Source organism: Eucyclogobius newberryi, unplaced genomic scaffold (genome assembly GCF_026437365.1).
Source record: "Eucyclogobius newberryi isolate DKJ021-1_F unplaced genomic scaffold, fEucNew1.0.hap1 SCAF_9, whole genome shotgun sequence".
NCBI lineage: Eukaryota > Metazoa > Chordata > Actinopteri > Gobiiformes > Gobiidae > Eucyclogobius > Eucyclogobius newberryi.
This window is the reverse complement of record NW_027316532.1, coordinates 37,881,266-37,904,951: the sequence shown is the minus strand read 5'-3', so window position 1 is coordinate 37,904,951 and position 23,686 is coordinate 37,881,266. Positions and strand designations below refer to the sequence as shown.

At 43.2% G+C, this 23,686-nt stretch overlaps 1 protein-coding gene across 1 annotated transcript in view; it reads right to left on the bottom strand.

Annotated features, from left to right (window-relative positions):
* scfd2 (sec1 family domain containing 2) overlaps nt 1–23,686 on the bottom strand; it is a 220,171-nt gene that overhangs the window by 194,778 nt on the left and 1,707 nt on the right. Inside the window, exon 3 of the mRNA XM_072439422.1 lies at nt 10,584–10,711. Within this exon, the coding sequence (XP_072295523.1) occupies nt 10,584–10,711 (128 nt within the window). The remainder of the gene's footprint in view (nt 1–10,583; nt 10,712–23,686) is intronic.

The window sequence follows — 23,686 nt, the reverse complement described above, 5'->3', positions numbered from 1 at the left end:
GCGGCAGAAGATGGATGGATGGATGGATGTTTGGGGAAAGTAATAAATCTACACAACCTGCATTAAACTTCATGTGGCATTTCATATTTCACAGGTATTTTTATTGCTCAAATACTATTTCCTGAAAAATGAGCAATCTTGGTGTGAACAGGCTCGCCTCTCCACAGATCTGACCTTTTTCTTTGCCTAGTGACATCACCTTTGACATGAGACCACAGCCCCAAAAACATGATCAACTAATTGAACATTTTGTTTGAGTGCTGATGAGAGCTGGGCATATTTTTAACAGCATATTTACAATAAAGGCTTTAAAACGTGAATTAACTGTTAACGTCATGTGTGTCATCATTATCGTGAAACAAAACTGTTATGATGAGTAAGTCACTCAGAAACAACCCCAAAAAAGAACGCTACAAACCTCTTTAATACATGAATAAACAATTAGATGAAAATACTAAATGTTTAACAACTGGGTTTAGAGGTGGTTAGTTTTGACAAGTTTGTACGGCATATTCATCAATAGTGCATTACCAAAACAAAACTCAAGAATTATTATAATTGTAACTAGAGGCCTGAATGTTTAAAAGGTGCCATAACATGCTTTTTTCACGTTTGGTAGTCTATCCTAAGTGTATAATTGATAATAATAAGTGTTGTGCAACACCCATAACATAATGGTTAAGAAATATCACCCAGACCTTGGACCCCCTCACCAACCTGGAAATGCAGACGGCTTGGTTTGATATTCGCCCCCACCCTTGTGAAGAGCCATCTGGCTCCCCCGCCCAACCCGTGACGTAGTCTCAGAGCGCGTGTGCCCCGCCCACCCGTGACGTAGTCTCAGAGCGCGTGTGTGCCCCGCCCACCCGTGACGTAGTCTCAGAGCGCGTGTGTGCCCCGCCCACCCGTGACGTAGTCTCAGAGCGCGTGTGTGCCCCGCCCACCCGTGACGTAGTCTCAGAGCGTGGGGCTCTCAGAGCGCGTGTGTGCCCCGCCCACCCGTGACGTAGTCTCAGAGCGCGTGTGTGCCCCGCCCACCCGTGACGTAGTCTCAGAGCGTGTGTGCCCCGCCCACCCGTGACGTAGTCTCAGAGCGCGTGTGCCCCGCCCAGCCGTGACGTAGTCTCAGAGCGTGTGTGCCCCGCCCACCCGTGACGTAGTCTCAGAGCGCGTGTGTGCCCCGCCCACCCGTGACGTAGTCTCAGAGAGCGTGTGTGCCCCGCCCAACCTGTGACGTAGTCTCAGAGCGCGTGTGTGCCCCGCCCACCCGTGACGTAGTCTCAGAGCGCGTGTGCCCCGCCCAGCCGTGACGTAGTCTCAGAGCGTGTGTGCCCCGCCCACCCGTGACGTAGTCTCAGAGCGCGTGTCCCCCCCACAGCTGTCTGCTCCGCGCTGCTCCGCGCGAGTGAGTGAGAAACGATAGAACTTCAGATCAACACTACTTTGAGCCGAAATAAATCTGGTGTTTATTCTACAGCGTGCACAGAACAGATATATCTATATATATAAAAGTCTTATGTCCATTGCGCTCTTATTTCCTGGTTTTTCGGTATCAGATAGAACTTCTCTCCGTTTATTGTCCCGGTTGCTGCATCAACTGCCACATAAACCTTCACCATTGTGATAATAGTAAAGAGTGCGATATCATTAATGAAGTTTTGGGCCTCTTTGGCAAGGCGGGCTGAAAACTGGCTGAATATATCAATAATATCAAACATAGTTCCCATGTTTGATATTAGCTGCTGCTGCCGAGGAGCGGTTTCAGTAACGCTCCCAAGTTTAGGAAGAGGTGAGAATGGCACGCTGATCTAAAAGGATCTGACTTCAGAGCACAGTGAGAACAGAGTGGAAAAAATCAATAGTACTGACAAAGAAAGAACGCCTGGGTAATGTCTGTTCCCCATTACACAATCAGGCTGCACTGGCCGGGTCTCGGGTCTTATCTGTGTCAGTAAATTTTCCCTGCCTCTACATTTGTGTGATTTTGAGCCATCTTGTTGCCAGATGCTGAATGTATGTGCTGGAGATGTGCTGCCAGCTGAGATATGAGTTTGAACCCTTTGTGCTCACAGTGAGGGATTCAATGGTAAAGCTCACAGTTTAAGCCTCTAATAAATAAGACTGTGCTATAATGGCCTTTACCAGTGCTCTGCATCCATCACGGTGCTGAAGGTGTTCTGAAAGTCGGGGCTTTTCCCAGTCATTTTGAACAAGAGAGTGAACAAACCTGGGGGAGAGACGTTTCACCACAGAAGTGACTGGTTAAGTATATCTTTGAGTAATACTACGTCACTTATTGCTAACGTTATGTATTAAAGTGCATTTCGCTGTGTACATTTTTTACCAGTCTCCTATTGGTTCTCCACAGAGCATTTTAAAAACCTGTCACTCCTCCGATTGGTCAGCCTCAGAGTGAGTGACAGGTGGAAAGAAAAGAAAATTGTGATTTTTTTTTTTTTTTTTTGGCCCATGCCAGGAAAGTCCCAAATGATTGTATATATGCTGTATTCTTTATAAAGATTGATATCCTGTCTGGTCACTGAGTTCAGCTGGATGTGATTGACAGTTGGATTAGGATCAGGGTGTTTACAAGGAAAAAAGAAAAGGACTGAAAAACATTACACATTTCTGTAGATTTAATGAACAAATCCCAAAATGTTAATCTGAGGTGAGAGAAGTTTGATTTTGATCTAAATGCCAGATGACCAATAAAATCACAGAAATAAACAAACCTGATTACACGGTTTAGTTTGAGTTAAGAATTGAAGACGTGTTTATTCTGGATCCCAGGCAAATATTGCCCACTTCCTGGAACAATCCTGATGGTCTCCTCCACCAAAGCATCATGGCTGATAACTTGAATTACTTTTATTTTTTGTGACAAATTAGCATAATAAGTGTGTATCTAAATGATTTTTACCCCTAAGCATTGGCTTGAAAAAAAACAAAAAACATTCCCTGACATTTTGTAGACCTCTCCCACAAGATGGAAAGTCCACCTGAATCTCTCTTGGGCAATTTAACCTTCTCTAAGTGCCTTTATTGCACCGGCCGCCATAAAAACAAATCACATTTTCCGTTTTGTGCTATAAACCGTTTGCCCATTTCAGCCTCATGTTCAGAAGTGGAGACTGAGCCCGAGGCATGATCAAAGTGCGGAACAATGCAAAGAGGTTACAAGGCCAGCCGTGATTTAGACCTTACTGGAAGAGGACTTGCGTTTGGAGGTGCACAGGGTTTACTCAGAGGTAAGTGATGTTATACGTCAATGTGCACTGGAGAGGCGGAGCAGCTGGACAACCTCATAAGTATTAGTACATAAGAAAGTACATGGAAAAGGATGGGATTTGTTGTATTTGAAGCATGCGTAAATAAAAAAAATCCCATCCTTTTCAATGTACTTTCAATTATCTTCTTAAACGTGTCTGGGCCAAAGACTAGGAAAAAAGCTGCAATAGAAATGACAATTGATACGTAAAATATTAATAGCAATATCTGATTGTGGCACAAGCACATTGATATGCATTGAGTGTGTTTTGAACAATAAAGAGCAGGAAATGATTGCAGCGCGCTAAATAATATTGAATATGCAAATGTTGAAGCATTGAAGACGTGAATAGATTCAGAGGGTGAGTATTACACAGATGCAGATCGCTGATGATTGAATGAACTTGAATAAATGGAAATAATCAACTGAACCAAATGGACTGACCCTGAAGATGACCCAAAGGAATAGTTTAAATCTACCGCAGTTGTCATGGTTGCGTTGAAAGGGCGGTTTGAAGCACCTGATGCCAAGCTATGAAAGCATGTATGTACTTTACTCATTTGATGTGCCGGCCAGTGGTTTACAGCATTGCAGTGGATTAAGGTGTTGTAAGTTCATGTTCTGGCCTCGAGTGTTTGCCGAAAGACTGTGAAATAGTTTTTGGGCTCGAAAATCTCCAAAAATGACATAAAAAAACAATAATTTGGTCGTGTTTCTGTCCTTTATAGTGTAAAAGATTGTACACAGACCAGTTATAGCTGATAAAACTCATACTTGACTTCTAACTCATATTGGCTTAAGTAGAAGTTATGGTATGGGGAGGAAGGAGATCAAACCCACAACCTCCCTTCTGAGAGTACATCATTCTATCATCATTTCACTTTTAGTAAGAGTGTCATACACAAGTTAGTTTTGATAAATTTCACTGAGCTGTTCCACATTTGACAAAGTGCAGTTTAACAGCCCACGCAAAGCCTGTCCCAGCTCTAATTTACACTGCTAAATCATAAATATACAGAAACTACATGACCCACATTACCTTACATCCTCATGTTTGGATATGATGAATAATGAAACCAAAGCGGGGTCACCAATTCCCCGCAACGAGCAAAGAAAACAGCTCAAACAAACACCAGGCCACAGACACATCCACACACTGCCACGCCGAAGGATTTCATCATTGTACTGAGAAAACTGGAAGACTGAGAAATAGATTATTTGGCTTTCCTCTCCGACGTCTCGATGATCTTATCCCGTTGAGATGAGAAGTGGCCGGGTCAAAGACGACGTGAGAACACATCTGCCATGAGAGATTAAACCTTATACTCTTTATACTCTTATCTACTTTAAACCTTATACTCTTTATACTCTATCTACCTTAACCCTTATACTCTTTATACTCAATCTACTTTGTGAGAGTGTGAATGAGAGTGTGAATGAGAGTGTGAATGAGAGTGTGTTGTGAGAGTGTGAATGAGAGTGTGAATGAGAGAGTGAATGAGAGAGTGAATGAGAGAGTGAATGAGAGTGTGTTGTGAGAGTGTGAATGAGAGTGTGAATGAGAGTGTGAATGAGAGAGTGAATGAGAGAGTGAATGAGAGTGTGTTGTGAGAGTGTGAATGAGAGTGTGAATGAGAGTGTGTTGTGAGAGTGTGAATGAGAGTTTGTTGTGAGAGTGTGAATGAGAGTGTGAATGAGAGTGTGAATGAGAGAGTGAATGAGAGAGTGAATGAGAGTGTGTTGTGAGAGTGTGAATGAGAGTGTGAATGAGAGTGTGTTGTGAGAGTGTGAATGAGAGTGTGTTGTGAGAGTGTGAATGAGAGTGTGTTGTGAGAGTGTGAATGAGAGTGTGAATGAGAGTGTGAATGAGAGAGTGAATGAGAGAGTGAATGAGAGTGTGTTGTGAGAGTGTGAATGAGAGTGTGAATGAGAGAGTGAATGAGAGTGTGTTGTGAGAGTGTGAATGAGAGTGTGAATGAGAGTGTGAATGAGAGAGTGAATGAGAGAGTGAATGAGAGAGTGAATGAGAGAGTGAATGAGAGTGTGTTGTGAGAGTGTGAATGAGAGCGTGAATGAGAGAGTGAATGAGAGTGTGAATGAGAGTGTGAATGAGAGAGTGAATGAGAGAGTGAATGAGAGAGTGAATGAGAGTGTGTTGTGAGAGTGTGAATGAGAGTGTGAATGAGAGTGTGAATGAGAGAGTGAATGAGAGAGTGAATGAGAGTGTGTTGTGAGAGTGTGAATGAGAGTGTGAATGAGAGAGTGAATGAGAGAGTGAATGAGAGTGTGTTGTGAGAGTGTGAATGAGAGTGTTGTGAGAGTGTGAATGAGAGTGTGAATGAGAGTGTGAATGAGTGTGAATGAGAGTGTTGTGAGAGTGTGAATGAGAGTGTGAATGAGAGTGTGAATGAGAGTGTGAATGAGAGTGTGAATGAGTGTGAATGAGAGTGTTGTGAGAGTGTGAATGAGAGTGTGAATGAGAGTGTGAATGAGAGTGTGAATGAGAGTGTGAATGAGTGTGAATGAGAGTGTTGTGAGAGTGTGAATGAGAGTGTTGTGAGAGTGTGAATGAGAGTGTCGTGAGAGTGTGAATGAGAGTGTGAATGAGAGTGTGAATGAGAGTGTTGTGAGAGTGTCGTGAGAGTGTGAATGAGAGTGTGAATGAGAGTGTTGTGAGAGTGTCGTGAGAGTGTGAATGAGTGTGTGAATGAGAGTGTGAATGAGTGTGTGAATGAGTGTGTGAATGAGAGTGTGAATGAGAGTGTGAATGAGAGTGAATGCAGGACAACGGCTGAAAATTAGCCCACAGCTAATCCGGTGTGTTTACATCATGTGTTTCATTTATGTTCAATAACATATACTGTCCCGACCAAATAATTATACATTAAATTAAACTAGGTTAAGGTGTTTACCAGCCTCTACTATATGCCGAATGTCTCTATCCTCTCGCTCTACCCATTTCTTACAACTGTCTAGAACATGACCAGCTGTAAACCAGAGCATACCAGGTTCATCTTCAAATCTAAACCCTGACCAGGCTCTTCAGAATAGAAGCTTACGCTTGAGAACCAGAAAGACATTTCTGATTTGGTTTATATTATCATTAGTTTTATAACTACATCTAAATCAATCAGATTATATATTAATGCTTCTAATGTTGCAGGTTTAAAGCACATATGTGACGCTGGTAAGGGCCCCTGCTTGTGATGGAGGTAGGCAGGGATGAGAGCGGCGTGTGGGGGCTGAGTTTGGGTTTGGGTGGGGTCCTGGAGGGTCCTGGAGAGTCCTGGAGGGAGGGTCCTGGAGAGTCCTGGAGGGAGGGCCCTGGAGGGTCCTGGAGGGAGGGTCCTGGAGGGTCCTGGAGGGAGGGTCCTGGAGGGCCCTGGAGGGTCCTGGAGGGAGGGCCCTGGAGGGAGGGTCCTGGAGGGTGGGTCCTGGAGAGTCCTGGAGGGTGGGTCCTGGAGGGTCCTGGAGGGCCCTGGTCTGGAGCCAGGCTGTGGTATAAAGCCTCAGTGTGCAGCGTCTTACACTGCACACTCTCTTCCCGTTCCTCTCCTTTTCTCTCCGTCTCAGCAAAAACAGAACGTCAACACGCTGTCAGTAAGAATCAACCTTTATAAACGTTACCGTCTCAAACATAGCAGACTTATGTATCCATAGTAACAGTTTTAAAGGTACATTGTCAAGGCCGCAAGGAAGTATATTTAATGAAACACATCTGTCAGAACTTTCTTCTTGAAAGTTGATATTTGTTTTGACATTACAAATAAATCTAGGTAAAACACACAATTAAATCCCCATAGTAACTAGTGAGGGACGCCATTATCGTGGTTCTTTCTGGGTTTTGTTTCTAAACGGTCCAGAGTTGACAAAGAAGTCATTGTGGCCTTAGCACCTTGTCAATGTCTGATCTCAGCCGCTGAGCACTGAGGGAATATCAGGTGCCACAGTGGGGCAACGTACAGAGGCAAGACACTTCACCCACCTTGCTTAGTATGAATGTTGTGTGTGAGTGAGTGCTTGGTGGTGGAGGAGAAGATGGCACAGCGTGGCAGCCTTGCTTCCGTCAGTGTGCCATAAGGCAGCTGTGGCTGAAATAGGTTGCATTCACGGTCTATAATTGGATGATTTCATATTCTCTGATGGTGGGCAGGGGCTGATATGGGAGATTCAAGTTTTTTTGTCAGGTATTGGTTCCACAAACTCATATTCATCTCATTGATTCAAGTTAACTGGCAACAACCATGTCTTTGGGGTTGAGGAATGGCCCAACTTTGCCAAATACTAATATCACTTCTGCTTGTTTATGCTGAGAGAGAATATGTTGAACTTTGTGCCAGTTTTAGTTGGCATACAGAAATATGAACAATAAACCAAGACAACGACTCTGCAATCTGACAGTTCAACATAATTCTACCATAGAGTTCTCACTTGTCTCCAACTCCATTTTAAATCTATATGAATTACAGAATGTTGTGAAGTCAAGTGAACACAACCGTGCACACAATTCAAGCGCCTGTAACGTCTTATATAGGAAAGTGTATTATGCGACATTTATAAGTACTTACAAGTTAATAAGCACTATTTTTGAAACATTGGGGGGGAAAGGAAGCGTCCCCCAATGTAGGTACCACTGCGACATTAAGGTTACAAATCATGTCACAAAGTTAGATACTTAGGAAAAAGTATCATCCTTAAAAGATGTATTAGCAGTAGAAATGTATTTAATCGGACTCCTGTGGTATTCAGAATCCTAGTTATTTTGCTACTAACATATCTAAAGATGTAGTGAGCCATATTATTAATGCGCAGGTCTATTTTTCTCACGCACGAGCTCCACCACGTTACCGTGCTTATTACATGGGCTGTCACATCTAATATACGTCTTTCTACTTTGTTTCTTGTGTCTAAATTCGAGGAGCAGTCTTCAGTTGTATTAGTAAAAACAAACGGCTGCACGTAAGTCTTTCAGGTCCAGTGTGTGGCTGTGTGACCTCCAACATATCACAACCTACTCGTTACCAGAGACAGACCCTTCTTTACCTCATAGATTATAGGCGCTAAGGGACCACAGCCGCCCCTCCCGTTTAAACCCCCCTTTGGCCAGATGCTAACCTGTACCTTTGCCATGTTTATGACCTCCATAACTACAAAGTATAAAAGGTGCATAAGGGCATTGGATACATTGCGTTTAACAACTTTATTTTCCACAATTTATCCCTATCTTAAGTCATCTTTTGTGTGGCGTGTGTCTGTGTGTCTGTGTGTCTGTGTGTCTGTGTGTCTGTGTGTCTGTGTGTCTGTGTGTGTGTGTCTGTGTGTGTGTGTGTGTGTGTGTCTGTCTGTGTCTGTCTGTGTGTGTCTGTGTGTGTCTGTGTGTGTCTGTGTGTGTCTGTGTGTGTCTGTGTGTGTCTGTGTGTGTCTGTGTGTGTCTGTGTGTCTGTGTGTCTGTGTCTGTGTGTGTCTGTGTGTCTGTGTGTCTGTGTGTCTGTGTGTCTGTGTGTCTGTGTGTGTGTGTGTCTGTGTGTGTGTGTCTGTGTGTGTCTGTGTGTGTGTGTCTGTGTGTGTCTGTGTGTGTCTGTGTGTGTCTGTGTGTGTCTGTGTGTGTCTGTGTGTGTCTGTGTGTGTCTGTGTGTGTCTGTGTGTGTCTGTGTGTCTGTGTGTCTGTGTGTCTGTGTGTGTCTGTGTGTCTGTGTGTCTGTGTGTCTGTGTGTCTGTGTGTCTGTGTGTGTGTCTGTGTGTGTCTGTGTGTGTCTGTGTGTGTCTGTGTGTCTGTGTGTCTGTGTGTCTGTGTGTCTGTGTGTGTGTGTGTGTCTGTGTGTCTGTGTGTGTCATAGAGCCAACATGTGGTTTAGATTTCCTTTGTGGCCACATGGGCAAATACAGGACCGGGCAGGGAGCAGGGAGCAGGGGGCAGGGGGCAGGGAGCAGGGGGCAGGGGGCAGGGAGCAGGGGGCAGGGAGCAGGGAGCAGGGGGCAGGGAGCAGGGGGCAGGGGGCAGGGAGCAGGGAGCAGGGAGCAGGGAGCAGGGGGCAGGGAGCAGGGGGCAGGGAGCAGGGAGCAGTGAGCAGGGGGCAGGGAGCAGGGAGCAGGGAGCAGGGAGCAGGGGGCAGGGAGCAGGGAGCAGGGGGCAGGGAGCAGGGAGCAGGGAGCAGGGGGCAGGGAGCAGGGGGCAGGGGGCAGGGAGCAGGGGGCAGGGGGCTCAATGGGGGGCGCTGTGGGTCCACTCAGGCTGCTATTTTCATTATTCGGCAGTTTAACCTGATGCAAACAATGAGTACTGTTTTCAACCTCTTCATATTGTTTTTATATTCACATTTGTAATAACTTATCACTTTGCAAATGTTACAGACGAAAAATACAATAAATCAGCTGTTGTAAATTGTCAAAGTAAGGGTGTTGATTGAATGATTCATCAATTAGTACAAATAAGGATGCATAGAAAAGTAAAGATACTGTAAGAGCTGATGAGTAAATACAAAGTGAAACACAAACTGAACAGAATTCTCACACTAGTCACAAGCACCATTGGGACAGCAGACACAGTAAAACATGTCTTTTATTTGTGGATTGTGCAAGTTCGCTGCGAAAAGGCGTTTTTTATGACTTTGGTCAAGGGAAATCTTTTGCAAGTGGGTTTAATTTTCTCAGAACAATTTAATTTCCTCTCAATTTTCCGGCTTTACTGATATCATTTTTCATACGTCTTCATATGCTTTTGGATATCCAGTCATAAGGTTAGCATTTTTACTGTGTTAACATGTTTTCGAGCTTGTATAAATAGAAATGGTTTTAGCAGGAAGGGGATCTGGGTCAAATGTGTCCGTTTTGTGTCTTTATGGTAATCATTACACACAGGGCGGTACTATAATACTCTCACTACGAATACAACTACAACTACAGCTCAAAAAACGACTATTACGATATGTTTTGTTTTTGTTATCATAGAGTAGAACGGTGCAGTTAATCCATGACTTTGAATCAAGATTGTGATTATTTCTAATTGTCCGTGATATGCTTGGGTCATTTTAATTGTGAGGTCTATAATCAATCTTGTGTGGGGGAAAAAACTGGATATTGGAGCAAAATACAGACTTTGCAGGGGGACATTTAAAATGATAAATTTGGGGGGTCAAATGACAATGAATAAAAGTCTGTATAAGGAATTTCCGGGACAGTTCAGTTCAGTAAATGATGTTGAGGTCAGCACAAAACCAAGCAATTGATATTGAAATCCATTTGCTTTTTTATGCGACAAAATGTAAAGCGATTGATCGATATGAGGAAATAACTGTTTTTGTCTTGCGCTTCTTACCCATACTCATCTTGATTGGCAGCTTCTCTTTGCTGGCGGCCTCCACTAAGTGTCTTCGCACCTCCAGCACCGCCTCCTTCTGCTTATTGGTCAACATGGCCTCCCACAGTGACCTCGCTGCCGATGACCTGTTAGGTGAAAGAATGAAGCGCATTAGTCACGGCGGAAGAAACGAGCCTGAAGAAGAGCTGCTAAAGCACTGACTAGTAAAACAACTGTTGCTGTTTTTGCAGTTTTGTTGCGGTTGACCCACAGTAGAAGTGATTGAGAGCTTGTCTGCAGTGACAGGGTTTGGACAGGACAAAAGGGCGACTCCCAGCAATAGAAAAACATTGGAAAATCATCTAATGTGCAAATCACGTCTGGCGTGTTTAGCTCAGATATCATACCTTTAGACACTACAGACCCTTTTCTTTGACTACATTTTTATGCACTTCTGAATAAAGATGTCAAATTCCTTATAATTTGCTGTAATAATAATATAACAAGACAAAACTGGCATAACAAGTTTGAGTTGTTAAATAACTCCAGCCGTTGCCAGAACCGAAGCGTGTTTTGTATCTGTTCCAAGCTTGGATAAAAGATTTAAGCGAGGAAGGGCATCCAGTTGCAGAAACATTTAGCTGATTTAGAGCTGGTTGAAATGACAGAAAGCCTTCTAGACAGGGGAAGGGTGCCTCCCTGATGGGATCCTCACAGGAAAAAGAAGACATTAGTTTGGTACATTCTCAGTCCACCTAAAAACAGTGCCAACATTCCTCTGGAGTGATCATCAGCGCCGTTTTTTGACCATTCAAAAGTGAGTCTAGAGACCGACAGTCCTCCTGATACCATCTGTGTCCCAGCTCTGTGTCCCAGCGCTGTGTCCCAGCTCTGTGTCCCAGCTCTGTGTCCCAGCGCTGTGTCCCAGCGCTGTGTCCCGGCTCTGTGTCCCGGCGCTGTGTCCCGGCGCTGTGTCCCGGCTCTGTGTCCCGGCTCTGTGTCCCGGCGCTGTGTCCCGGCTCTGTGTCCCGGCTCTGTGTCCCGGCTCTGTGTCCCGGCGCTGTGTCCCGGCGCTGTGTCCCGGCTCTGTGTCCCGGCTCTGTGTCCCGGCGCTGTGTCCCGGCTCTGTGTCCCGGCTCTGTGTCCCGGCTCTGTGTCCCGGCGCTGTGTCCCGGCTCTGTGTCCCGGCTCTGTGTCCCGGCTCTGTGTCCCGGCTCTGTGTCCCGGCTCTATGTCCCGGCGCTGTGTCCCGGCTCTGTGTCCCAGCTCTATGTCCCGGCGCTGTGTCCCGGCTCTGTGTCCCAGCTCGGTGTCCCGGCTCTGTGTCCCGGCTCTGTGTCCCGGCTCTGTGTCCCGGCGCTGTGTCCCGGTTCTGTGTCCCAGCTCGGTGTCCCAGCTCTGTGTCCCGGCTCTGTGTCCCAGCCCTGTCCCTCATCTCATTACCGCTGCTTTATGAAACACTGATCCACATCTCAAAAGGGAAAACAGTATCTGGAACAAAAGGAAAACACCTCAATGACTTTGCAGCTGAGAATTAAGGGACATCAGGGCTTTTCAAACTAAAATGTCCTGAATGCAGAAGACAGGCCTTGTCAATACGATTTTATGCCAAAACAAAAAAGAGTGCCACCCTTTCCTCTGCTACTTACAATAACAGAATTGCTATTATAGGTGCATTATGTAACTTTTGTGGTGGGGGGCACGGTTACCTGCTCGTCTCCATGGAGATGTCATTGCTTTGCCTGGAATTGCGGATGCACCAAATGCCCAATCTTCCGATACTGAATTGATACACCATTTAGCCATTTTGAGAACACAAGACATACTTTTACCAATATCAATCCAATATGTATTGACGCTTTAAAGCCCAGAACAGATTTCAGTCAGTTTATTTTAAAGTGTTTTGCTGTTGTAAAGTGACAGGTGTAAAAATAATAGTTGTCACGGTTTTAAAACCTTTAGTCTTTTAGGAACTTTTGATAACATGCAGTTTTATGGACAGTGGTATTGGTTGATATATTGTTGATATCAGGTATTGACAGATACTCAAAGTAAACTAATTAATTTAGTGATTACATTTACTATCATTTATTGCTGCTCTTCTCCACAGATCTGACTTGGCCTGCTGGTGTCACCGGCTTGCTGCTATGGAGGGACGTAAGATTAATGTCACACAGTGGAACATTTCAAGCAAAGCAGAACATGTCCATGGAGAAGAGCAGGACCTTCAGCCAGAAATGTTATATAGTGCACATTTAATACTTCTACTGCATAACTACTACAAACTACTGGCATTCGTTGACTATTGCAACAAGTACATCCACCATGACTTCTACTCCTATAGTTCCTCCCAGTAATAAAGAGCAGAATGACGTCTTATATAAAGGCTGTATGTATGAGTTCATAGTGTTCATATAGTTTATACAGCTCGTGTGGTGGTGTGTCTCAAGTTTCTTTCATTTTTCCTCCAAAAAATGAACCTTCTTGATGTAAAGGACTTCACGATCGCCTTACAAACTCTGAAACCAGAGAGACAAAGACACAAAAGCCAAATCAGGGCTAAGGACGGGGAACACAAGGCTGAGGCAGGAGGGGGCTGGCTCACAAATCCACTTCACTGTTTTCGTTCGTTTTTTAGAAAAGCTTTTTTTCTTCTCTCGCCTTTTCTCCGTTATAACCGCTGCCATGTGTTTAATATCAGATGTAATGTGTTCCAGACCTGGGGCCCGCGCTGGACAGGGAGGAGGGCTCGCACAGAGACGCCCACCCACCCGCCCGCCATCTTCACTCTGCAGCCAGACACAAAGCACAGAACAAGGCCAACAACACAAAGGACTGGGGAAACTACAACAAATATACAACACATGATTATTCCATTATTTGGATGGCCTCTACTTTGTCTTTTCTACAACTTCATCTTAAGAAAGTTAGGATAAAAGTGAAGCCAGTAAACCAAATGTTATGTTCTCCATTTTGACAGGTATTGGACCTTAATTAAACAAATGTGCAGAGACAGAACATACAATCATCCATAACAATAGACAAGAACAGAGAAATAAATGAATAAAAACTATGAAAAACATACACAAACATTACAGTACATTACACTACACTACTGACAGATTTCTACATATACACAGAGGAATACTACAGCATGATTAATGTCCTTCAGAAATGTCCTTCTTTGCAAAAAATTTGAGCATTTTCGCCAACCTTTTATTTTTTCCTCTTTCAGAATGAATACAAGTTTCACAAAGAACAAAAAGCCAACAATACTCAATGATTGAGTAATGATCAAACAATGTAGTTATATTTTCCCCCCTTCAACAAACCCTAGTAGTGCTGACAAGGGTATTGGATTGAATAATAACTGCATTATTTATCGGCACTATGTGTTTTTTGTTGCCATTGCAGTACATTCTGACGCAATATATTCCACTTAATGTGTGATTGACAAATAACACATCCACAAGTTATAGGTTTGATTTATTTCCCCTCCAGTGAAGTGCGCACAAATTAACAAGAGCTGCATTTTTGCCAAAGACAGAAAAGGGAACAGATAAATAGCTTGTGGACGGGTCATAGTTGCGGTCCACTGCTCCACACTGGAAGACGGCTGACAATTAGCTGCCGCGGGATAACGGTCACACAGAGCACTACAGCTGTACTATCTCAGTTTTAGACATTACTGTTCAGATGTTCAGAATGAAATCTAAAGTAAAACGGTTTGTGTTGAGCAGAACATCCGAGATAACACTTCCCGTAACTCTTAAAGAAAGCACCTACAACAACAAGAGTAAGTCCACATCACATCGTTCCCATAGCTGACATGCCAATAGTGTGAGCTGTCCGGGCCACATGTGTGCAGCTCGCATGTGTATATATTTACCAATGGCTCTCCTACATCTGTGTGTTTTCTAAAGAGATAAAGTGTGGATGAAATATGGTTCCAATTTGACTTTTGGCCCTCTCCGCTCCCCTGACGCTCTCCTCGGGCCATTTGGTCCGAGGCAGACGCATGGGGTCCCGCTCTGGCCACTGGGTGAGGGGGTGTGAGACAGGCTCCATAAGCAGCCTTGATGAGTAACAGTTGAACTCTGAAAGAAGGGGGCTGGGGATTTGCTTGGACATCTGCTACGACACGGGTCTGCTATGGCCTCTAGGGGGCACTGTAACACTTGACACACCACAGTCCATGTTCAGTGTGGTTTGTATGGACAAGCTAAGTGGGTATTGTGAGACGTGCAGTGGTGATGTAACCAAGATACGCAAGTAAAGCTAGATTTATAGAGTACTCATAGTTATAACACATTTAAGTAACTATTATGATCATAACATTAGAGCAACATGTTGTTACTGAAGCCACAATATGATCTGTAGAACGGGGAACACAAGACTTTAGCAGGAATATTTCTGGTCTAAATTAGGGTTAAACCAGGTCTCAAATAGGAACATGCTGTAGTTTTAGCTAACTTACTCAGGGAAGAGCAAAAATGTGAATAAAAAGTACTCTAAATGAAGTAAACACCAGGACCAGAAGAGATTTGCGGCACACCAGTCGTCCGTGCACCACAGTTTGAGAAACACTTCATCCACAACCACCACGACTTGTAAATACTACACTACAATTTGCACAAAAGTTACTGCTGTGACCATAGCAGTACAAATACAGCTACAACTTACACTCTATTAGAACAGTTCTTTGAGATTTGGTCTAGTAAAAATACCGTACAAAATAAAGTGCATGTTTTTTCGCCCAGACTAAACAGCTCGCATGTTTGCTCAAATAAAAGCTGCCTAAATATATTTTAATAGCCGTACACATTAGTACAACATCTCGCGTGTCGTTAAAACTGAACACATATGGTCCGAATGTTGCCAAGTCATTAGTGGGTGTGCGGCGAGGAGGGGGCTTGTTCCTGGAAGTGAGTGAGGCAGCAGCGAAGAATGGTCCGAACAGGTCTGATTCAGGATTCCTCTCATTTAAACGACCCTATACCCCTGGTTTGGACATGTATCTGACAAAAGCACATATTAAAACTGTTTATTCTCCACTTCTGACTCCGCGATATTCCAATTAGTCAGAACGCCGCAGAACGGTATACGTGACATGATTAAGGCTCGAGTCACAGAGGGCTACAAACTACAATCACTACAAATGTTGGAGGGTAATGGATTGTAAAGAGGTCCTGAAAGGGTTAGATGCTCTTATAGACGACTAATTTAACCACAAAGTAAAAAGAAAAGTCATTAAAAGACTATGATGTAAGAGAAAGAGCTAAAAATGACCTCAAAAGTTAGCGACAATGAGAAGGTTGTATGCAATGTGCTGTTGAAAAGAATGTCTGATGGATCAAAGATAAAAAGTCTAATCATTTTCCCACATTATATACTTTTTGTTTCTTGGTTTTGTGTAGTTTGTGTGTCATAAAACTTAATAGATGTTTCTATAGTTCCAAGAAAGTGATATAGGAGGTGAACTTGAGGTGAGCTACGTATATCAAAAGATGTATATCAAACGTATACAAACTATGAACATTGGTGACATTTTAAGGCTGCGGTTTAAGAATTAATAGATTTTTAATGTTTTATGAGATACTTTTCTTATGGACTGCAAAAATATTAAGATATGTATTTTTGGCATTATCGCCCAACCCCACTTACTTGTATGAGGCTAATTCGATAATTTAAGTCACCAAACAATAAAAATTTAATACAATCTATAATTTGCTGTACAGTTTGTTGCTGAATTGTTGATTAGGTAAGAAAATGTAAGAACTGCCCAAATGCAGTACAGTGATAGTTCAAAACTAGCATGTGATGATCCATTTTCCGTTGGAGAGGATGAATCTTGTATTGGACGGGCCGACGTGTAACAGGCTCACAGTTGTGCAAGGTCAGTATTATTCCTCGCGGAGCTAATTTATGAAGTGTGTGTTGATAGAGCAAAAACACGGATCACTTCCTGTAAACATGAACCACAAGACGCTGGAGACGGGACTCAGACCAGAGCTGGCCTTGAGCGTCCATGCAGCGCGGCCCAATGACCCGCCCCTGGATTTATGGGAGAAGAGAGAGTGAAGAGGAAGAAGGAGATTTGTCTGAAGAAATTCAACACAAGAAGCTTGGACGGAATCGCAGGGTCGAATGCATTTTTATCAAATTGGGATCATGTCATCATTGATCCGTTTGGGTCTTTAAACTGATGTCTATTCAGTCAATAATCTGTCAGTAAAAGCATGTGGGTTGGAATATTTTTTGGAACGGTAAGACTGTGGTTATTTTATGACTTTGTGACCGCCATGTCATGAAAATCACCTGCAGCAGCAGTGATGAAGCCTCTGATGAAGCCTCTGATGAAGCCTCTGATGAAGCCTCTGATGAAGCCTCTGATGAAGCCTCTGATGAAGCCTCTGGACTCCTCCAAAGTGATGAAGCCTCTGATGAAGCCTCTGGACTCCTCCAAAGTGATGAAGCCTCTGACGAAGCCTCTGGACTCCTCCAAAGTGGAGGCAGTTGAAATGTCAACTCCGCTGTTCATACTCAGACTTCAGTGCCAAATTCATCAAAAGTGTTCTTTGACATTTATATTTTTCCTGCCTGTCGCCATATTTCCTTGAATTATTATATTATATTTAATATATATAGTATATATTATAAAAACATCTTTTGAAATTGAAATTATATTTATATTTCGTCCGCCTGTTCAATATATTTCATTTAAAAATCCGTAAACCAAGTAATAAAATAACAGCGGCCTAAGCACAAATTAAAAGTCTGCCTAGTTTATGTTTATGGAATTAAAATTAAAATACATTTATTTCCATACGTTTCCATACAGTTATCCAAAGGTTTATGATTACAATATTGACATCTTTCAATACTCAAAAAAACAGCAGAGACTCTCGTAAGCTTCATTCATACAACCTCCGGTGCTCATGAGAAAGACTCAAATCTAAAGAGTTCTAATTGAATATTGACTATTATTTATCCCTCAACACCAGCTTCATTTCAAACCGGAGGTTGTAGAGTTCACTTTCCGTGCACGTTCAAATGCAAGCGCAAAAGGAAAGCATCACAACAGGGAAGACACTGGATCCTCGCCCTCCTCCTGACTTCTGGATAGTTTACCATTTCAAAAGGAAGACGACTGTGGGGGCTCTTTGAAAGAACGCGTCTGCAGGAAGTAAACTGCCATCTTCCAGTGAGTTTTTATCATCGTGTCGAATAAATACACACGGTCCGGCAGTCCGAATTCAAAATGTCAAGAGCTAAAGACAGAAAGGCCAGTTTTATCTGCGGTGATGGGAACATGGAGTACAAGTTGTTCAGGTGAAAGTAATCTAGTTGATGGATGTTGTGTGGGTTTCCCGAGGCTTCTACACGGAGGAGAAAACAGAATTAGAGGGAGACACGATGCTAGAGACAGACGGACCAGAGGAGACTGAAGATATTATGTGTCCAAAGTGTTTCATCAGCGACCACGTACGACTGACTGACGGGAGTGAACCTGAGAACAGTTCAAACATGGCTGACCTTCAAAGAGGAAGGACGTGATCGAGGGAATGATGATGCTGCTGGTAGATGAAAGGCCAACGTGATTTTTCTGTCAAGGAATACATTTATATAAACATAAAAAGAAAACGTTGCGTTGCTTGTCAAAATTGGGCCATGTCAATCCTTTGGGGAAAGAAGCTTCATGATGGAGAGTCCCATTCTGAAAATGGATTTCCTGAAATTATGAATTGAAGACAAGGACAATGTCTACTAGGGCCGTGCAATGAATACCATTTAAATCGAGATTGAGATTCAGTCTTCAGTCGTCAATGATCAGCTTGGGTCATTTTAATCGACAGGTGACGTAACATCAATCCTCTGTCAATCAAAGACTGTGGTTTGGAGCAGAGTCCAGCATTTTTGTGTTTAATGGCAATTATGACAAATCTGTCTGGTTTATGTTTCCAAAATTCATATTTGAAGCCATTTTAGTGTGTTTATCGTAAGACAAAATGACATCTAAATTGAAAATTGTGATTGTCTCATCGCCCAGCCCTAATACCTCTAACAGACCTTGAAGTTCTTGTATGAACAAACGGTGGAACAGTCAAGGCTGTGATGACTTTGGTTTCTGTTAACTAAGCACTTGACAATATGGTCTAAACTTTATATCATACATTACACACGCAAATGATGTCTACATAAATACACTTAATATACAAAGAACAGAATGGCCCCGCCCGAACCCCTTCTAACCTGATGAAGCCAATAAAAACAATCGGTTTGAATAAACGATATTCATAGTAACATGCAATCCTGTTTAAGAATAACACTTTCAACAAGTATAAATTATGCTGATGTGTCCGACCACAATCAGTCCATTGGGACAGTAATTGCGTGCTCCTTTCAACATTACACAGACATTGAAACCCAAGCTGCCCGTGCCCTGCCCGTGCCCTGCCCGTGCCCTGCCCGTGCCCTGCCCGTGCCCTGACCGTACCTGCCCCTGACCGTGCCCTGCCCGTGCCCTGCCCGTGCCCTGCCTGTGCCCTGCCCGTGCCCTGCCCGTGCCCTGCCCGTGCCCTGCCCGTGCCCTGCCCGTGCCCTGCCCCTGACCGTGCCCTGCCCGTGCCCTGCCCGTGCCCTGACCGTGCCCTGACCGTGCCCTGACCGTGCCCTGCCCCTGACCGTGCCCTGCCCGTGCCCTGCCCGTGCCCTGCCTGTGCCCTGCCCGTGCCCTGCCCGTGCCCTGCCGGTGCCCTGCCCGTGCCCTGACCGGCCTGTGTGCTGCTGCATTCATGAGTTCAAACCCTCTCCATCCATTTAGCTGTGCCCACACGGCTCAGAACAACACAAAACTGACTCCAGCTCCTGATTGTCCAACTATAGAACGACAAAACAATCTCATTCCTATATTCAACCACTGGAAAATGGATGTGGCTAAAGACTGGGTTCAATTTCTGTAGCTGTCTGTCATTAAGTCTCCACCCGTCCATTATATGTCTGTCTCTGAGTCGATTCCCATACGACTCAAAAGGCCTGCGACATGATAAGACAATCATCTATGTTTGAACACAGCAAAACAAGTACAAGCTTCAATTACACTTCCATTGACCTATTCTAGAACAAAATGAAGGATGTCAAAGTGTAAGTAAGACAGACCTTTGATTGCAAGGTTGTTGATTGTAACTGTTTCTACGTTTCACAGAAGCATCTCGCCCGACTTGTGACACTCAACTTCGGGTGTATTCACATTTGCACATGCGCCAAGCTAAAATTGGGACTGAACTTGGATTAAAGTCAAAGATAAATCTGGACTTGATTAAACACAACCAAAAAGAGTCAACATCAGGACTAAACTGGACTCAAACCAGGACCAAACCTGAACCAGGAACAGTGATATTAGAGGGTTCCTGAAATATTGGTATCGGTAATTGAACATTTAGCCGCCAATATTTTGTTGACTAATGAGTAATTATGAAAAACTAAGATATATTTTGTCATTATTAGCAGTGAAAAGTTAACTGGTGAGCATTACTATTACTATTATCATTATTATTATTATCGGCCACAACAGTAAGACATAAACCAGATATAAAAAATGAATATGGAACCATCGCTACATAAAAGTAAACTTATGAAATTTCTTTTGTCACATCAACTTTTTTTTTGTCATCCAGAAAGATAAAATGTCATTAAGATTGACACAAGGAATAGTAAAATGTGAGGCAATGATAATTAAATGTGATTCCTGGTTGTTTGGTTTAAGTAATCATGAATAATCAGTAAATAGTGCTGCCCCATTAACTCAAAATGTACCAGCCGTTGTATTGCTTTGTAAAGTTTAATTCTTAAATGATAAATAGTGTTGTCAAGGCTATTAACCATGTATTAAGCACTCTTTATAACATTCGTGCTCCGTTTCCCATCCAGCCGGGACAGAAATAGGTGTTTTTCCTGCACAGTAGTGGTGGTAGAGCCATGGCAGCCTCACTCGTGTTTTTCTTACAGCAGGGTGCGGTTGTGTCGGGACCAGAGCACCTTGGCCACCCGCGCGCACTGCTGCCCACACGCACTGACTCCCGCCACAACATCAAGGTCCGGCGCGGCCAAACTCACTGGCGGTTGGGGTTGGAGACGGAGGGAAACTCGCTGCCCTTTGCCAATGGGGTTCATGTGTCCCGCGGCTGGATCAAACGGGGGGGGGGGGGGGGGGGGGGGGGGGGGGGGGGGGGGGGGGGGGGGGGGGGCGCCCAGCCAAGCACAGCAAATTACTGAGAGCTGGAAGGCACCTGACCACAAAGACACACACAACAACTCTGCCACTTTCACTTAAGCAAGACCAGAGACTGTAAACTCCTCATCATGACGGACGAAACTGCAGGAATGAGGAAAGTGTCAGTAAAAATCGGTAAATAACAGAATGTAATCCTTATCTTGAAGCCGGTCACAATTGAACTGTGATTTTAAATGAATGATATAAAAACATGAGCTCACAAAAACATGGATGCATCGCGACCAGTTTTGATTAGGCAAGAAATAGTCAATAGGAAGGAACCGCCTGAAGCGTTTTATTGGGAATATTCCGTTATGCAACAGTACCATAGTTTGCTGGTTTCACATCAGGTTAAGAGTAATCCGATACTGTAATTGTAAAGTAAGTGCGGGTCTCGTCCAAAGAGCTAGAATCAACAGCCACCCACAGAACGTTTAACACACGGTAATCTGTCCAAATATCCTGGAATTACAGAGGGAAATTTTATACAAAAAGGTTGGAATTAGGTCCACACCTAATATTTAAAGGTTTGCCCTGGACTACACAAAAGAGCCAACGAAAACACACAGTGGGTTCAGGCTAAAAATATGGGTCTAAATCATAGGTGTATAAACATCCGAGAGACATGGGCAGATTACACAGACAATTAAACCTGAAGCGGCTGAAGTCCAGTTCCCTGCACGCTTCATCTCTGGTGCATTATACAGCACTTTCACAATATTGCACTTTCATTAGTTTTATGGCTTCTTAAATTAGAAAGTCAAGGTTCTATTGCTTGATTTGAGTCATATTGTATATTGCAGTTATTAAAATACAATTAAATCTAGGTTTTGCATGATTTGCAAGACTAAATGAGCAACTATTAGATCATGGATCAAACAAGGCTGGAACACAAACATTTGATTTGAAAAGTTTATTAATCAAGGTGTTCCAAAAATGGAAGGGAGCTAAATATGTGGGAGCAAAATTAGCCAATGCAATTAAGAACTCTAGTGCAGAATTATGAAGACATAAGGCATAAGAGACACCTCTGTAAACAAGATTCAGCTCTTTAGAGTATAACTCTGCACTGCCTGTGGCGAGGCATGGGCTTCAAGGCCGTTAAACTGAGGATAAATCAAGTGGGAAGTCTTCTCTCTCTCATTATTTCATGATCAGGCTGAGCTGGGCCATGTGCTTCTGCTGCTCAGGACGATCCCATCAGACCAGTGCTCTGTGTAAACACACCCACCTCAGGGTGACCTCTAACCTCCGAGCAGCACTTCCACCTCCGCCTTGTCCGCTACTGAGAATAATCATACACAGATATCTCAGTCTGTGATCCCAGGCGCAACTTGAGAAACACATTAGCAAATCATTTTAGCCACAATAAAAATGTGGGCGTTAAATAAGAGCTCATGAACAGGCACAAGCCGACTGTAAAATTCACCTCATACAATCCACATTTAAATCTATATCAAGTATTCTTATATTTCGGGACATGCGAGCAAAAATAATATACCAGATACTAAATACAATACAACCTTTAATAAAGATGATTGACAATGTTTCCCTGACCTGTAGTAATCCTGTTCATGTTCTGCCTCAGTAAATGAAGACCACATGAAGAGGAATGACAAGAATGCAATACGCAAATAAATGCCCAAAAGAAGAAACGCTTTTAATATTTAAAAGCGTTAACAACACATTATAAGGTTCCTTTATAATCTGATTTAGACATGTATTCCTCATTAGGTCAGTCCCACCTGGTCTGTGCAGCAGATGTCAGCTGCACCACACAAGTCTAAACAGCAGTGACCTGAAGCCACACACTTCCATCACATCTCACCTCCCACACGTTCACAGTGTCACAGTGGTTAAACATGCTGCACAGCTCGGCCACAAAACTCTTCTTCTCGCTCAAAGGCTTTCCTCTTTTTACCACTTAAACAATGTAAGAAGGAGTGGAACATGTGACATGAAGAGGCACTAGGACATGTTTAACTGCTCGACAACTATTTTATTTATTTTAATAGATATAGCAAATAGGCAGAAAAAATGGCCACATATCATGCAATATCCCAGATAAATGCATTGTGTTAATACCTTTATTATTTGTTATAATTATTTTTTAAGTGAAAATGTATTTGTTAACTTAACTTCAACTTGAAATAGATTTGTAGGACTTTTCTATGAATTTTAAAGTCTAAATATCAGTATCAGCAACTATCAACTACCGGCAACAATCTGTGTGGTAATCATCTGGTCTGTGTCCAGACAAACTAACACTGTAAACAGAAGATATTGCAGTAAGTGGAGTCTCCTCGCATCAAAAAGTTCAGAATAAAATTTTTCTAGAATAAAATAATCACTGCCATAAAACTAAAGGCTGGAATTGGAATTGCACAATTTATTTAAATCAGGGGTTCTTAACCTTTTTTCTCCAATTCCCCACTTTTTAGTGAGCCAACTCTCATTTTAACCCATGCAGTGTTTAGTACATAAAAATATACGCTTTGCTTTTTTGTGCCATTCTACGGCCCTTCATTTTTGTTTGCATATATTATATTTTTTACTAACAGTTATCACGTGGAAATAAAATACATATGAAAATATTCGTTATGTTTTTTTCTCAATTTATTTGGCCCATAAAAAACATTTTTAAAACTGCAACACTAGAGCTCAGGTTAATGAGACTTTTGCATTTGTTTTGCCTTGACGAGTGCCTCAATGTTCGGTTCCACTTTTGAAATTACGCAGCGCAAATCAGATTCAAGGTCAATCAGACGGTTTCGCGATTTGGTTTTGATCTCAACCATGCTCGAAAACGCCGACGCGCACAGGTACGTGGAAGGCCCGGAATGTGTTC